This window comes from Lissotriton vulgaris, unplaced genomic scaffold (genome assembly GCF_964263255.1).
Source record: "Lissotriton vulgaris unplaced genomic scaffold, aLisVul1.2 SCAFFOLD_532, whole genome shotgun sequence".
NCBI classification, from domain to species: domain Eukaryota; kingdom Metazoa; phylum Chordata; class Amphibia; order Caudata; family Salamandridae; genus Lissotriton; species Lissotriton vulgaris.
Genome location: NW_028245496.1, coordinates 240,225 through 258,285, shown reverse-complemented (window position 1 = coordinate 258,285; position 18,061 = coordinate 240,225). Strand labels below are relative to the sequence as shown.

Sequence of the window (18,061 nt, the reverse complement as noted above, 5' to 3'; positions counted from 1 at the left end):
GGCAGGGCATCTCAGAGGAAGGAGGAAAAACACGTACAGGAATTATATTGGAAAATATTGGAGGCAGAAAGGCAATTGGTGAGGGCAATCTCAGGAGGGGGAGATATTGACAAGGCAGTGCACCAAAGCTGTGACAACACACCCAACACAGGACTACCACCACCAATTGCAAGTGAGTTGTGAAATGAAAATCAATCATGTTATGCACTTAATCCAACTGGCCATCAGAGAGAGCCAAACTCTCTGCGCTTTAAGAACACAGCTTTGGTGCACTGTGTGGACAAATATGGGATAGAAAAAGATATGTATACTGGATATGTATATATGTAATTAGAATCTACCATTATTACTATTGTAGATATTGTGTACCCTTGTCCTGAGGAAGCCGGAAGAAATTGACAGCTGAAATGTGACCGCATCGACAGCTAATTTTGAGGAGTCCAACCAATTTCAGCATGTTTAAAGGTTGCATACGCACATATCTAAAAGATAGAGAGTTATGATACCTCATGTGCGAATAGGACTATCTCTTTGTGTACCACTCAGACTTATAAGTGCACACTAGTACGTAAAATCGTTAGGGTATTGTAGAAATCATTTGGAGTATATGTACATTTGTTTGTTTGTTTATAATATGTATATATGTATGTAATTTTGTTTTTGTTTTCTTGATTAATTGATGTGATCAATTGGTGTGTCAGAAGACATGCCCAATGTCATGTGTATATATATATATATGAATCACTGGTACTTGTTGCTATAGAAATTATTGATAATGTCAGGGTAATTAATGGTACCTTGGACTGAAAAAAATGAGAGATTCATCTCTCCATACTTTTTTGCTTTTCATCTTTTTGATGGCACAAACAGTCAGGCTTATCTCAGAGTCAATGTGTAAAGCATTTGTTCATAAACACACATTAACACAGTGAAAACAGGACAAATGGACACAACACCAGTTTAGAAAAATAACCAATCTTTAGTTGAATAAAACAAGACCAAACCGACAAAAAATTCAACATGCACAAGTAAAGACATCACAGTTACAAGGTTCAGCATAGTTCAGTTCTTGTAAAACTATAGATGCGTCACTTTTTAGTTCAAAGTATCTGGGATGTGTCAAAATCAAAGGATGAAAACAGGCGCAGGGAAGATGAGGCTCCGAAGCAAAGTGATGCTTCGATTCCTTACTCTCAGTGATGTATCAATCCCTTGCTGCCAGAGGAGGTGATGCGCCAATTCCTTTCTGCAGTGCAGAGGAGGTGATGCTTCGATTCCTTGCTCTCTGGGGAGGTGATATTTCGATTCCATTCTGCTAAGGGAGGTGATGCATCGAGTTTCGGACACGTGGCTTTGGTTCCTTACTGCTGGGCAGCGTCGATGAAGACGGCGCACAGGTGCGATGTGTGGAAAATCCCGGTACACTGGGGTTGATGCAACAGCAAAACAGGTGCAGCTTTTAATCTCTCAGCCGCGAGCAGGTGATGCATTGAATCTTCATCCGCACAGAAGGGCCTGTGCCAGAGTCAGAGCGGGTGCCTCGGAGACATGGTGCTCGGGACTTGGGCTGCGGCGATCTTAGAGCCGCACGACAGGTGCTGCGTCTATTTTTTGGCCACAGCGATGCATTCGTTTTTCAACTGCATGGTGTTGTAACTTGATTATCGCCCCTTATTTCCCTTGTGCATTTCTTCCCTACTGCTCAGCCAGGATGAGTGTTGGAATGTGTGGTGATGTCACGGAATGCTTTTTTATGTGTGGAGTGCCAGCTGGTGGATGCAGGCTGAGCAGCAGGGAGGCTGCTCTTGTTGGGGCTGCTATTTACCATCTTATCTACAAACTACATCTTCTGTAACTGGATAAATAAACTACCTTCTTGGAACCTACTACCTGGCACTTCTGGACTTCTTTTACCTACGAAACATGGCAACCTTGCGGCGGGAAAAACAGGCACTGAAGTTCGGTGCTTGGATTTTCTTCTTGTCTTGCAGCAGAAGCTACCACCAAGGGCTCAGAACTGGAATTGGCACCACTACGCAGGTCAGAGCTCCCAGCAGAGGAATTCAGTGGCTGCAGATTAAGTCTTTGATGGCCCTGAGACTTCTTAACAGGAGGCAAGCCCTTGGAGAACCTTGGCAAGCAGGATGATGAAAACAAAGTCCAGTCCTTTCATTCTCCAAGACAGAAACAGCAAGCAGTAGGACAGCACAACACATCAACAAGCAGAGCGGCAGTTCCCCTCCTACAGCTTCTCCAGCTCTTCTTCTTGGCAGAATTTCTTCTTAGTCCAGAAGTGTTCTCAAGTTATGGTGTCATAGCTCCAGTACTAATGCAAGTTTCTGCCTGTGAACTAGGCAAACTATGCAGGAAAGTATTTGTAGTGCACAAGATCCTGCCTTTCCCTGACTTTGCACCAGACACTCACCAGGGGATGGAGACAGCTTTGTGTGAAGACAGGCAGAGCCCTATTTAGGTGTCAGTGGCAACTCCTCCCATCACTCTAGCTCAGGAAGACCCATCACCCTGGTGATGGGCCATCAGGATTAGCAGGGCACACCTCAGCTCCCTTTGTGTGACTGTCTAGAGAGAATGCACAAGCAGCCCAACTGTCACCCTTCCTCAGATTTGGATTCTACAGGCAGGCAGATGCACAGAATGCCAAAGCAAGAAAATGCCCACTTTCTAAAAGTCCAAAATTCCAAACACAAAAGGACAACCTGGCTCCGTACTGTCTTAGACTCCTATAACTAATGGAGTGATGAACAGGCTACTCTCATCCATTCGAATGGAATTTTTATTGAACCATTCCTTTTTTAAATCGTCTTTAGATTGATTTTTTTTTAACCCCTTCCATGCTCATGACGAGCTCAGCTCGTCATGAGGCACAGTTGAGCTGTGCTGATGACGAGCTGAGCTCGTCATGAATAGAGGAGTTCACCATAAATCAGCACAGGAGGGGAAAATGCACAGCAGCCAAGGTGTTAATGAATGAAAAAGAAACACCTATTTTTCAAATAACACACAAAGCACGACATATATATCAAACAATTCACGATGACCTACACTCATGGACATACATGGAAATACACACAATAAACAGGTTACTTACAGCAAATTACAACATCAAAAAAATCATCAAATTAATATATACATTGATTCAATACAAATACATTTATAATTTGCATCATATACATGAAAACAACAATAACAATCATGTAAATATCCAATTTTGTGGACCAAACTTATTATGTCAACAGGGATATTCTGAGAGTGTCAGGATAATATATTAATCATCAACAAATTCCCTCCAACACTCAACACATTCTCATTTATCTAAATGCCTCCGTATCTCAAAATGCCAATCCGTTTCAAGACCCAGGCTGCTGGTACTGAGGGCTCTCATCAGGGCTTCATATAAATGGTCAGGATATTCTAAGAAAAAAAAAATAAGTGATGCAACAACAACCCCAAATCCCTTTTTTTCTCTTTTGGTTCCAGCATTTTGACTATCTGCCAGCAAAATCGTTTTTTTAGTTGCTTAAGAGTGCCACGTCTCACTTTGCCCGTATGAAATTCTGTAAAAAATTCCAAAAACCCAAGGGATGGTTATGTCTACTCTATTTCTCAACATTCAAGCAACGCGGTGAACACAGTTAAAATTGCAGTGATCACCCTCTTTTTGATCCTTGATTGGTGCTGTGTAATCCGTTGGTTTATCTGTTGGTTTGTTTTGCCAATATACAGCAATGCACAAGGGCAAAGAATCGCATGCACAATGTTTTTTGATTTACAATTTGTAAACTCTGAATGGCTCCAGTTGATGCCATTATGGGATACTTTAACACCTTCTACTGTGGAAACCCAAGCAGCATAGGATAGCGGAAGGATAAAAGGGGAAGAAAGGTTTGCATTCAAATAGCACTTGTTACGCCACTCCGGAACCCATAAAGGATTAGTGGTGAATAAGTAAAGTTGAATATGGAATTTGAGAAGTGAACATGTTAGTCTGTTAATTTTGATTGAAAAGGATAGCGGAGGGATAAAAGAGTGAATTCTTATTTTTTTCTTAGGTCTTAGCAGTAGGAGGAGGCTTTTGGATGAGTAAAAATGAGTTTTGGAGGTGGCTTTTGGGTGAGTAAAAAGGAGTTTTGGAGGTGAGTAGTCAGAGGGAAGAGTTTAGAAAGGTTTGTTTTGGGGGATAGGTATAGTAGAAAGAGGTGTCAGATGATACAAGGAGGGGTAGAGTAGGAGAGAGTCAAGAAAGGGTTATTTTGGAGATCATGATAGTGGCATGGGGTTTGGGATAAATGAGAGTGGATCTAGAGGATATATTGATAGATGTAAAGTCTGAGAAATAGGGTAGTGCATTGGAAATGCTAAATTGGAAGAAAGTGATAAATATATAGATCCATAAGTACCTTAAGTTTGTGGATGTGGATTGTGTGGGCTGGGTATTGCTAAATAGGAAAATGGGCAGCATTTCTTGCTCTGGCCCTGGTCAGTCTAGAACAGGCTCAAACAGGCAGCAGCCCTTGTCCTCTCCGCCCTCAACAGGCTCAAACAGGCAGCAGCCCTTGTCCTCTCTGCCCTTAGCCTCGACGCCCAGGCTGAGACGCCCTAACCCCGGCCTTTTATAGCCCTAGTAATCAGGTGACCCCATCAGCCAATGGGAACCCTAGCCCTAACACTATCCAATCACAACACTAACCTTAAAATCTAGAACCAATAGGGGACCAGGACCTTACAGCCAATCTTAGCCCTAGTCCAGGCACCCAACCAGTTCAAAAACCCTGATCTCTACGTCCAATAGAGCCCTAGCCCTACCAGTAGTCCCAACCCAAGTCCAAGCAACCAATAATTAAGCATGGGCGGAAAATCCGTTTCGCTCGCGGATTTTGCGGATTTTCGGTAAATTCGCAATCCGCGAGATTCGCTAATCTCCTGCAAAATCCGCAAATCCGCGAGCAGCGGATTTTATGGCTTGCTCGCACTGTTCGCGTGAGTTCGCGGCTTCCCAGTACAACTTCGCGCCCCGCGAATAAGTGCTAAATTGCAGAAATACGATCTTAGCAAAACTGAAACTACTTACCAGGTTCAAAAGTTCAGGCTCATCATTAGTAGCCATTTCCTGTAGTGCTTCCTGAGGGGCCCCTCCAGAGTTCAGTTGCCAGTTGCAACTATTATGTGACCCTGCTCTGAACCTCAGAATAGTTACACATATGCCACAAAGGTCCTGAATTACAGCTAAGGGAGACAAGCAGGAGCCAGGCTGGAAGTTCAAATCCATTAATCAGCCCCTAATTCATTATTGTCAGTTGGGGCAGGGCAGGTGTTGTAACTAATTTTGCAACAATGAAAGCACTTAGCAAGTGCAAAAGATCACTAATCAGGAAGCACTAAGGAAGCAGGTGCCAGCTAAAGAAATATTCTGTGACACATTAATCAGCCCCAAATTAATTCAGGTCACTTGAGGCAGGGAAGGTGTGCTTTGCTTTGCCACAATAATGTACACTGACTGGACAACCAGAGGGTGCTGTGATGAAACAGAGGGTGGCATGGGTGGGCCAGAGGGTGGCATGAGTAGTCAGAGAGTGGCAGTGGTGACAGAGAGTGGCAAACACAAAAAAAAAAAAATCCGCAAATTCGCGAGAATTCGCGGATTTTGCGGATTGCGAGTTCGCAAATCCGCTAAATTCGCGAACGCGAGATTCGCAAAATTCGCCCATGCTTACCAATAATACAGGAAGCCCTAGTCTCTACTTCCAGTAGAAAGCCTAACCCTACTCTTAGTCATACAACTAGTCCAGCAACCAATCACACCAGAAGCCCTAACGCTACTTCCAATTAAAGGTCTAACTCTAGCCCTAGTCCCACCCTACTCCCAACAACCAATAACATAGGAAGCCCTAGTCCCTACTTCCAATAGAAATCCTAACCTTAGCCCTAGTCCCAACCCTACATTGATTGAATCACAGACCCAGAAACCAATCAGAACCCTCAAATATCCAACCAATGAGGACACTAACCCTAATCCAATAGAAACACCAGATACAACCACCAATCAGTGTACACATGTACCAACCACTAGCAGACCAAATAAGGTGCTGGCGACCTTAGACAAGGTTTGCTGGCCAGGGAGTTGAAAGCTGCTGCTCCTGTTCAGAATCTCCTAGGAGACAGACAGGCTCAATCCACACTTTAGACTTCTGCAGGTAAAGGCCTCACTAACTTGAAATCTAACAATACTGTTTGAATAAAACTTTACTCCCTCTCCTGGCCAAAAAACGAAGTGCACAGTCCCTAGTAAACACAGTTTAAACACCTCACAGAAGCACCCTCTGATGTAGAATATCCCTGTTGCTGGGGGAGGGGCTGATTTCACTGGCTTGTGAACACAAACTGGTGGCTGGGGGTGCACTGTTTTAATATAAAGGACTTAGCACAGAGCAGAGGAGAAATTTGGAGGGAAAACTGAATTGTCAACAGGAATGAGAGGGATAAACTACAGAGTTTGGACTGCAAATCCCACAATTCAACATGTTAAACGGAAGCAATCTTTGGCAGGAAAAAACACAAGTTTAAAACACAAAACAGGTGATAAAGTATGCAATCACAAGCAGGTTAAAACTACAATTTAAACTGTAACAACCACAGGCAAAGACCGTAATCACAGAAAGGGAAAATCGTTTTTTTGACAACTTTTGTTTTGGGGAAGAGACAGCACTAGTCTGTCTCCTTACCACTTCCTGGACTCTGCTCACTGCAATCTGGGGGCACAGGAGGGCTGCAACTCGAAGATGGAGATGTATCAGAAAATATGTTGGAGCTTAGACTAGTAGAACATTTGTTATTACCTATTGTATTTCACTGCATTTGCGCCTTCCAAATGTAAGCCATTGTGAAAGAAAGAAGACCTTTCGAAAAATACCCTCTATATCTTATGCTAGTATGAGTACCCACAAATTCAGAGTTTTACAAAAAACTACTGCTACTAAACTCCAAATCTTATGCCCACTACAGAAATACATTGGTTTCCTTGATACCCATTTTTCACTTTACATATTTCCCCTCATGAATGGGTCTATACTCGGTACACAATAAAAAACCATTGTATGGTGCAGCTCAGTTATTGGCTCTGGATAGCTTGGGTTGTTGGAGAACCTACAAATCCTACAGATCCTAGCAACAGTAGGGTCTAGCGAACGTAACAGTATATTGCTTTTGTAAATCGGCCATCGTGACAAAAAGTTACAGATGAAAACCTTATCACAAATCGACATTGTTTCCTACTCCTTTTCAAAATATCTTTTCTTCAACAGTTAGTTTCCTTTGGAAAACCTTGAGGGATCTACACATATGACACCTTGCTGAATTTGGAATTCTGTTGACTTTACAAACATTTATAACTTTTCTGGATCCTGCATTGGTTTCAAACTGGGTTCCACCACTAACTGGAAGTAGGTTGAGGGCACACAAAATAGAAAAAATGAACTACTCTTTGAAAAATGCCAAAACTATGGTAAAAATGTTGTTTTTATATTCAGCTCTGCATGCTCCTGAAAGTTGGGAAGATGGTGACTATAGCACAGCATATGGTTTGTTGAAGCTATTTTTAGGAAAAAAAATAAGCACCTTTATCCAGACCACTTGTTTTCTTCCCCTCCCCCCCTCCCCAAACTCAAAGTGTAACTATATGTTGCCCATTTTCTTGGTCCCCTTAATGGCAATCTACAAACCTTGGGTACCTTTATAATGCCCGGGATGTTTGAAAAAAGGTTGCAAATTTGGCTTGAATACCTTATGTGGAAAAAGGTTAAAGAGGCGTTAATGTGTGAACTACCCCAAATAGCCCACAAAGGTATCAGCAGTTAAGGGGTTAATAGCATATTATTTTTGTTTCAAAGCACTTCTTTGATATCAAGCATGGCAAGCTTATTTTAATAACTTTGCATTGACAATATTGATCATTTGTACTGCCTCTCCATTTCTTAGTGCTTTATTTGATCATCACTGATTAATGTTAAGCTGTACATTTATAGCTATTAATCGCCCTCAACATGCAGTCCCCTTTTTGGGCCAATTACTGTTTAGGGATGATTTACTAGTTGCTGCTGCCCACAGTAGAGGGCAATAACTTTTACTTTCTCACCTATCATTGTTTGCACCGTTAGAGACAAATACGCACGAGTCTCACTGTTGCAAACCAGTTCTAGGACTTTACATTTGTTTTGAGTTTTCTTCCTTTCCTGTGACATACCTGTAAAGGAATATCCACAATGGTTCGTGCGTTTATAACTATTCCCTTTACTAAAGTTTCTTGATCTTGTTTCAGCTCCTCCACAAGATACAGTCAATAGAACCCCTCTAGAGAGCCGCATAGCGTCTACAAAGGCTCGCCTGCCCGCCTTGGAGTCCAGAGTTCAGCTTCTCAGGTTAGTTTACAAATCTTACTTTTTGGATTGTGACACTTTAATAGCAGTAACCTAACATTAAAGGACAGCACCATGCGCAAAGACCTCCCAGGCTGACCTTTAAGTGAAAGTATTCCTTTTAAGATTCTTTTTGGCTGTGGTATCAGAGACTAAATGGAAACTTATTTTTTTTTCAGTGAAGTGAAATTCCATTTTTAGCTCTGCATGTCAAACGTGTGCAGCTTTTCAAGCACACTGTACAAAGTTTCTATCTGGGTCAAAAGTTTTAACTGTTTTCAGCATTCTTTCTAAAAATACCTTCAAACCATGGGAAGAGAAGGGAGGCTGGAGACCTGCTAGGCCTGAGCTCGGCCCATTGCAGTTTACAAGGTCAGTGCCAGAGCCAGGTACCTGCCCCTGGGCCGGACTGGGCTTTGATTCCACTGGGCATTCCCCGATGGGCTGGCCCCCGGTTTTGGAAGCCCAGAGCTGCTTCTGGGGCCTGTGTTGCCTTCCCCAGCGCCCCAAGGTTAACTGCAGCAGGCACAGCAGGACTTCAAGAGAGCTAGAAATAGAGGGAGGGAGGGGATCAGAGAAAGAGGAGAGGAGAGAGATAAGAATAGATTGATGCAAAGACAGAGATTGAGCGAGAAGACGAGGGTACCGGGACCGGCTTGAGCATTTTTTTAGCGGAGGAGCTTCAGAGGGTGTTTGAGGTGTGATAACCCACTCTAATATGCCCATTCTTGGCTTGGCAGTTGGTTCTGGGGGCCCTAAGTCGGGTCTGCTATGTCTATGTTGGTTTTTCTTGTCATATTGATGTCACTAAGAGGATTTAGCAACAGTAACATAAACAGATTTACACCTACATTTACAAAGATTTAAATTGATTTTGCGTTGGGGTTGCATCACTTTCTTAAAGCAGTCCCAACGCAAAATCCTTTTTGGTATTTTAAAAGCCAGGCAAATGTTTATTTGCATGACATTGTATGAAAAAGTAATGCAACAAAGCTCATTGTGCTATTCTGCGTTACTCTGTCTCAGGTAGGCGTTCCATGGGTGGTACATGAGCATTTCCATTTTGATACAAAACCTTTTTTAAGTAGGCACAGATTTGCAAAGACATTGAGCTCCATTAAGATATCGGGCGGATTGCCTCCGCCAGGGTGGCGGTGGCCACCGCCACCCAGGCGGAGGCAATCTGCCCGACCACCACTCTTGTTTTCCCCTCCGCCTGATTAGGATGGCGGAGAGGACAATGGCGGACGGAAAGACCGTCCGCCACTTTACCGCCTGGTCGCCTTTCGTCCGCGGCGGTAATAGATTAATATGGTGGCGGTGTCCAATGGACACCGCTAGCCATATTACGATGGCTTAATTCAGGGGCCTTTCCGCGGCGGCAATGCCGCCACGGAAAGGCAGGCGGTGATTGCTGCGCGGGCCCCCTGTGGGCCCCCAGAGTGACGGCCATAGGGGGGTGGCACACGGGGGGGTACCTGTGGTACCCCCTGCATTTGCATAATCGCAGCGCCATGCACCGCGCGGTGCCTGCAGTTTCGATTATGCAAATGCGTGCATTTGTATTTCATATTGTGGCGGGCGGTGCAGTGAGCACCGCCTGCCACAATGTAAATTTGAGGAATGCGCCCGCCACTGTGGCGGGCGCATCCTTATGCCAATGTCGGGACCCCCGCCCTTTCGGCGGGCGGTCCCGATCTCCGTTAGGGTGGCTGGTGGACTAAGTCCGCCCACCATCCTAATGGGGCCCCTTGGTGTCTGGGTTTCATCACTTTTTTCATGCAGCCCAATACAAAATCCTTTATGATATTTACAAAACAATGCAAATGTCAATTTACATGACTTTGTAAGAAAAAGTAACACAATGCAGCTTATTGTGATGCTTTGTGGAAATTTGTCAGGAAGGCGTTCTATGGATTTTGATTAAAACCCGTATTTACAAAGAGTTGTCAACATGGGTTTGCGCCAGATTGTAGTGCCTGTCGGAGGCTGGTGTAATGAGGAAAAGTATCTTTATTTTGCCTTGTTATTTTCTCTTTGCCTGTGTGCTGCGCCCTGTAGTACACATACAGACCGGAAAAAGCCTCTAAGGAGTATTTATTCAGGAAGGTAGCCTTTTCTGAACATTAACTATCCTGACCATAATGAAAACACACTTGCACTATGGAGCAAGGGTGCCTGCATTGGCGCTAAGCAGCCCAAAGTGTGCCAGCGACTGGAGAGAGCAGAACTGCACCATTTTATTAAAGATATAGCACAGTTTTGCTAATTTCAGGTGATGCAATGCAGTGGAGCCACTTTGTTTACTTCTCTGCGTTGTGCCACTTCTTTGTAACTATGCTCCATAATGACCAGTTTACCAAAAAAGTAGCAAATCTACACCCATTGAAATATTCCTTGAATGGATGCAACTTTACTCCTTTTTGGAATTCATGACACTTGGCGGCATTAGGCTTGGAAAGCTACACCAGTCTTCGGTTTTTAACCATTGACAATCATACACCTAAAAGGTGATGGGACGAATACTTGCAAATAGTCTAACCACTGGCAACCCCTCAGAGTAGCATTACAAATTATTGTTTTTCACCCACTGTGCCACTCCAGACAGAGTTTTGGAGGGTACACAGTCAAAATATCGAATCCTAATTGTCGACCTACAGAAATATCGAGTTTGAAATATCGAAGGTACAGAATTTCGATGTCAAAAATATCGTTGGACAGAATATCGACCCTTAGGTAAGTAATATCGAAATTATTTATATCGATGTAAGTAATATCGAAGTTAGTGATATCGATAGCATATATATCGATGTAATTAATTTCGATGTTACTAATATCGATATTTGTATTATTTTTATGTATTTAAATATGTATGTGTAATATGTTTTTGTTAAGTATTTTAATTTTTTTAAATTATAGGTGTATTATTTTTATATATAAATAATGTTATTTTTAAGTAAATTTTATGTTTTAGTACCGGAGTGGGTTGTGGGTTTATAGGGGAATAGGGTGGGAAGTAATTAAAATATACTTAATTAATAATTTTTAGGAATTATAAATTAATTTCAATTAATTTTTGTTTTTATTTTTGTAGCGGGTTGTGGGTTTATAGGGGAATTAGGTGGGAAGTAATTTAATTGTAATTATTAATTATTTATAATTTTTTTGTTATGGATAATTATTTTATTTATAATTATTATTAATTGGCAATTAATTATTTACATTGATAATTTATTTTTTTAATTGGTAATGAATATTTTTATTTGTTGTTTAATTTTTTTAATTGGTAATTCATGTTTGTAATTGGGAAATAATTTTTGTAATTGATAATTAGTTATTTAATTGGTAAATAAATTTGTTAATTGGCAATTAATATTTTTAATTGGTGAATATTTCTTATTAATTGGAAAATATTTGTAATTAATTGGTAATCAATGTTTTATAGAAAGTATTATTTGGTATAAAGGATAATTTTATTGTTGAATAATTTTTAATTGTGAATTAATTTTAAATAATATTTTTTTGTAATGAAACATATTTTATTGTTTAATATTTATTATTTGGTGAGTAATTTTTATTAATTAATATGTATTGGTCTTTGTTGTTAATTTATTGTTAAATAATTATTCAAATGTAATTGTTTTTAATAATTAATAATTGTTTGTAAATGATGTAGATTTATTTTAAAATTAAATTATACATTATTTTAAATATAAAAATCATTTATAAGTATATTATATTTAAATTCTACGCTATCCAACGCTTTCCCTACTGTTGGACCCTCTGGGGTATGAATAGTAATTTTTACCCCTTCGCTATCCAACGCTTTCCCTACTGTTGCACCCTTTGGAGTTGGAATAGTCATTTTTATCCCTACGCTATCCAATGTTTTCCCTACTGTTACACCCTCTGGAGTTGGAATAGTAATGTTTACCCCTACGCTATCCGACGCTTTCCCTACTGTTGCACCCTCTGGAGTTGGAATAGTAATTTTTACCCCTACGCTATCCAACGCTTTCCTTACTGTTACACCCTCTGTAGTTGGAATAGTAATTTTTTATAAATTTAGTATAATTTAATAACTTAGAAGTAATTCAAATAATTAATAAAATGTATTATTAGGTAAGTATATATTATATGTTATGTTTATTTTTAATTAAAGTTATATTATTCAATATGTATTATTTATTAATTTTAAACATTATTAAATATGTTTAAATATGTTTCTTTTATTTATAATTATTATTTACTTTATTTTACTTTTTTTTTAACAGAAAAAAAAACGATATTTTTAATTACGAAATTTTTAACATCGATATTTTGGTTTCGATATTTTTGTACTTACCATGTTGTAGATAGGATGTCGATATACTTGCCTTCGATATTCCAGCGTCGATGTTCTGTAGGTCGATATTATGTCCGTCGATATTCTGTCATAGATTCGTTTTGGAGGTCTTTAATGCCTTTACTCTGCCTGTCAAATCTCTGTACACTTGCAGCAACTTCAATCACATTGTTTCCTGTCAATGTAGGAAATATTTAACAGTAGCTGTCAAATGCATATTAATGTTACAAATCATGCAGTACATAATCACCTGCTGATTTAATGTTGCCTTCAGGTTACTCAATGTTAAGAATAACAACTGCAAAGGAGAAAATGTAATTAGTGCCTCACTATACCTTCACCTAAATTCATCATGACAAACAATGTGGACAACAAGCAGGCAGGAATAAATGTCTCAGACAAAAAGGTTTGTCTTCAGTTTGTATACAATTAACAGTTGCATAACCCCAAATACAAGGACCATAGGTAGCAGCAGAAACACATTGCGTACTAGAAAATGACTATAGGCTTGCCCCCCTCAAAGGAATCAAGTTATAAAGGATGCCAATTGACTATGAGAATTTAATTAATCTTGTGGTAATGTTAATGTGCCAGACTGCATTAGAATCCAACCAGACTCCCAAGTATGGAAAACTGTCCACAACTGATAATGTGTTGGTATTAAAATGGATTGGTCTCAAGTTTTGACTCTCGGCTCCACACACCATAATATGAGACTAGTAGTTGATGCCCGTATCACGGGTCCACATGAAAGTGGAAAACATCAATAAGAGTTTTGTCAGACTCCTAGGTGTGTGAGCCAAAAAACATCTCCATCACCATATCGTAATGCTTGGACCTGCTGCTGATGGATCGCAGTACATCCTGTCAATTTTGAATTAGATGTTTGCTAAGAGCTTTGGTATAAGGATAAATAAAATTGGTGATAACATACAGCCCTGACAAACCCACCTGTGGAGAATAAATGCCTCCGTCCACTCTCCATTCTGTCCAAAAATGATCCTGGTTCATAGATTCTGGTGGAAAAAGTGCAAACAATTAACCAGTGCAACATCCAGCCCCTTGTCAAGTACAAAGACCATAGTTGGGACCAGTTAACGCAATTAAATGTGCTAGATAGGTCCATGAAGGCCAAGAAGAGCAGGCCCTCTAACAACAACATATTTTCCTGTGAGACGTTGGAGATTCAAACACAGCACCACAGTGCCAAGACCCTCAACAAACCCTCAAACACAAGAGCTCAGGATGTTTTGAGAATTGGTCCAGGATCTAATCCAGTCATAAATCACTCTTCCTAAGACTTTGGCTGAAGAGTCCATGAGGGATGTCAGCTGGTAACAGCTGGAATCAGACCAATCCCCCTTTTAGATTATTTGTATAGTCAAAGAGGAGGACCATTAAGGAGGTAGTGAAAGAGCATTCAAAGCTGACCTCAAGAAGATGGGTTACACCTGGAGTCAGAATTGAAGAAAAGCCCCGAACAGAGGTGGTTGAGAGTCCTGTTTGATGGGCCATACCCCAGAAGTGGAAGTAGGCATAAGTAAGTAAATAATACTTAAATAAGTCAGCTGGGGCTCGATCCAGCCCCAGAGCTTTATTTGGGGGAGATTCCGAGTAGTTTGTGTTCACTCCTTCCAAATAAACCTTTAAGCTGGTGCTCGAGGCACACCCAACAAATTCATTCACTGGAAAATCAGTGGTGCCATTTTCATTGTGGACACTTGGGAAATGCGATACCTAGCAGTCTGCAGTAACGTGTGAGCCTAGTGTTTTGTTGCTGTTGCCACTTTCGATAAGGTTTACTATAGACCAGAATGATTTTGGATCTTTGAGTTTATTAACTACCACTAAGGCACAGAGATTACTTGTGCTGATCTCATTCTTCCTCACTTGAAGGGCACATTTGTAACTAGCCCTACATCGCCTTACTGCTTCCACATTCCTGGGCCTAATACCCATGTATCTCATGTTGGATTTGCCAGAAAGCAAGCAGGGTAAACCCACATTTGGGTCTATATAACTATGTCTAAAACAGATTTGATTTCATATGCAACGCATATTTCAATGAAAGAGCTAACCAATCATTTGGTGAACTAATTCATTACCAATCTCTACAATAAGACAGCTCTCCAATTGTTCCCCATAAGATTTGTTAGAAAGGTTTGAGGTTTAGGAAGTTTCCAAGTCAAATGTTGATGACTATTTTTGGTAAAGAGCAATACACCAGTTAGAACAGTGTCTCAGGGAATGTTTAAAGACCTAACAGTGGATATACTCCCTGTATAAAACAAATATTACACATAGCTATCCACGGGTCTAAACACAACAATAAACACGAGAGAATCTGAAAGAGCACAGTCTACCTCACTATCAAAGAGAAGCTTATTTATATCCTGGAACTTGGAAGTGCTAATCACAAGGACGGATTCCCATCAGTCACCAGTGGTGCCATGCTTCATCATCATCTGGGTCTCCTAGTGTCACTGTAGTGACTCTAAGAAAGAAGGCGAGGTAACTCGCGGAAGTTAGGATTGAGAACTGTTAATTACGTTCTAACCATGTTGCGAGTTACTGATTGACCTATAGATGTGAGCTATTACTATGTGTGATAGGAAAAAATGCAGTGCAAACATTTTCTTTCAAAAAGTGAGTTAAAATTGGGCAATGAGAGAAAAAACCTTTATTAATGTCCCGCAGTGCTCAAATCTAAAAACAGTGCAAAACAGACAGCTTTCAACAAATGACTGCCTTAATGGTTAACTGGGTCGACATGTTTCAGCAAAATGAGGAAAAAACTCGTCCTCTTCCTTCTGCCTTCTTCAGGACCTCTATAACATTGCTACTGCACAGTGAGAAAATAATAATAATACAACAGAGTGCATTGAACAGGTTGGAATCAATACAACTATGTCACCTGAATTCTTAGGTGTGAACCAAATCCTCTGCAGGTGGCGTGATGCAGCTGGCCATCGTAATGCATGAGGATCAAACCTCACCTCACCTGGCTGCGGCTCAGGGAAAGGAGGCACCGCACTGTCCGTCGGTACCTCAATCAGGCGTCCGGACCGACTAGGGATGGATGCCTGATTGAACAGACGGAGCGATGCACAATATTAAAATTAATTTGTACAACACTTAATATTAAGTGCCTAAATCACATGACTAGCCATGTTAACAGACGTAATCCTGGCATTAAGAGACAATATCAGTCAAATGGATGAGCCCCCATTGGCTATCCCTGAACTGGAGCTTTGGGCAGCAGTGGAATAACATTAAATATTCTGCATAGTATCTGATACTTCCCATGTCTCCTTATTTGGGGGATCAGTCTTCTTTGTTTTTTTCTTTACTGTCCCTTGCCACCAGGATATATCCTGTAAATACTGGCAGTGAGGGACAGTTAAAAAAAAAATGCCATCTGACCATCCACTCTAAATAGGGCAGATGGTTGGATGGATTTTTTTCTGATGGCACCTACTCCGTTTGGTCTTCAAAGGAGGTTTTACATCGACAGAGTAAATTTTACTCTATCAGTGTAAAAAATGCAGTCCTTCTGAGTCAAGATCAGGTTATGTTATGCAGATCCACGTCAAATCCATGATGGAGTCAGCAATGTTGGTGTGCGGTCCCAGTGGTCTGTAGATGAGAGTGCTGCTTAGGGTGAAGTTGGCTGTTAATGTAAGCTTGGATGACAGATAGTCCATGTTGGAGGATGATGTGTCTGTGGATGTGGTGCAGCTTGATCGTATTGTTGTGGGTGATGGTGATTTCACCTCTGTGCCAGTGAAGTCTGTCTTGCCTGGCAATTTTGTAGCCAGCGGGGATGGGTGTGATAATGTCAGGTGCCGATGCAGATTCAGCAGGTTTCCTGTGAGGAAAAAGTAGTTCAGTAGCATTGTCATGCAGCAGGTTCCAGATCTCTTTGGCATTTTTGGTGAGTGAGTGGGTGCTGAGGAGCATACATGCAAGTGTGGATTGTTGTGTGGGTGGTTGCAGGACTGTGTGAGCACCAGAGAGGGGGTGTTGTGTGCTGCGGGTGCGGTCAGTGTTCAGTGTGGGTAAGCATGGACATCATTTAGGGTTTGCCAGGGGTTGCTGCTGCGATCCCTGGCTTGCCCTTTGCTACCTCGAGAACAGCCTTTGCGACCTCTGGACTCAGAAGTGGCAAGTCCATTGCCAGGAACTCAGGGGCAGCTGGGACTCCACTATCTTTATTTTCTGTCAAATTTGTATTACACTTACAGTGAATAAATAAAATATATTACTCACTAATATTTTAATAAAAATGGAGTAAAATAAGCTGGAAAATGCCCTTCTTGACCGCTGAGGTAAGTGCAAAATGCTTATAAATGTATGATGTGTGCATGCTTGCGGGTGAGAGTGTGTTTGTGTGAGTGTGTGAATGTGTCTGTATGTGTGTGTGAGTAAAAGTGGAGGTCAAAGGGCATGTGATGTCACTTCCACCACCCCATGCCATTTCGATGAATTGACGTCCATGTAGGCAAGTGCATGAAAACTTGCAGGAAGCTCAGCAGAAAGCCCCCACAGTGTTGTGTTATGTGTCGAGGCAGCAGCGCGTGGAGCAGTGCTCGGGTTGAGGGTGCAGAGGGTCGCAGTATGGTGGAGGACCAGATTTCCTGACACTAGGTGCAGTCTAGGCGCGGACAGGCCCAGAAGGGCTTGCCTTCGGCTCGCCAGCGACACCTCTGTTGTGTGTCCACACTGTAGCAGCTATTAAGTAGGTCCTAGGAGGAGAGAAGTGTGATGTCACTTCCTGTACAGATGGATGATTGTGGGCAAACCCTATGTTTGGCAGACAGGGTACTCGCCATTGCATCAGAGTACCTCTCTGCCCAACTCTAAATCAGCCTCAGAGACCCATCTAATACACATCAGTACTGGCCCTGTTCCTCATGGGAACAGGCCACCACAAATCTTATTCACCTCACACATTGAACCTGTGCCCACTGCTTTTTTTAGTTGAGAAATCTTTGATTCACTCCCCTCCCCCAAATCTCGCTGACTAAGCTTCGCCCGTACATTTTTTCAGGGATGCTATTGGTTCCCCCGTCTGGCCCAGACCTGCTAATGTCTTCTGAGATGTGCTATGACATTTGGGTCCCTTTCTTGTGGTACTACAAAATTTGCGCTGTACCTCACTGATGAGGCAAAATGAGGCTAAAACTGGCCTGGAAGTGCTTAAAGCTTGTATTCTCATTCAAAGTGGTTGTGGGTTGTTAGTTCTGGCTCAAATAGTTATATTAAAGCATGTCCAAGGCTAATGAGG

At 41.5% G+C, this 18,061-nt stretch overlaps 1 protein-coding gene across 2 annotated transcripts in view; it reads left to right on the top strand.

Moving 5' to 3' along the window:
- The window catches only part of LOC147666399 (uncharacterized), a 392,367-nt gene that overhangs the window by 162,383 nt on the left and 211,923 nt on the right, over nucleotides 1–18,061 (top strand). For both annotated transcript variants that reach the window (XM_086949092.1, XM_086949091.1), the window contains exon 6: nucleotides 8,333–8,432. In XM_086949092.1, the coding sequence (XP_086805218.1) occupies nucleotides 8,333–8,432 (100 nt within the window). The remainder of the gene's footprint in view (nucleotides 1–8,332; nucleotides 8,433–18,061) is intronic.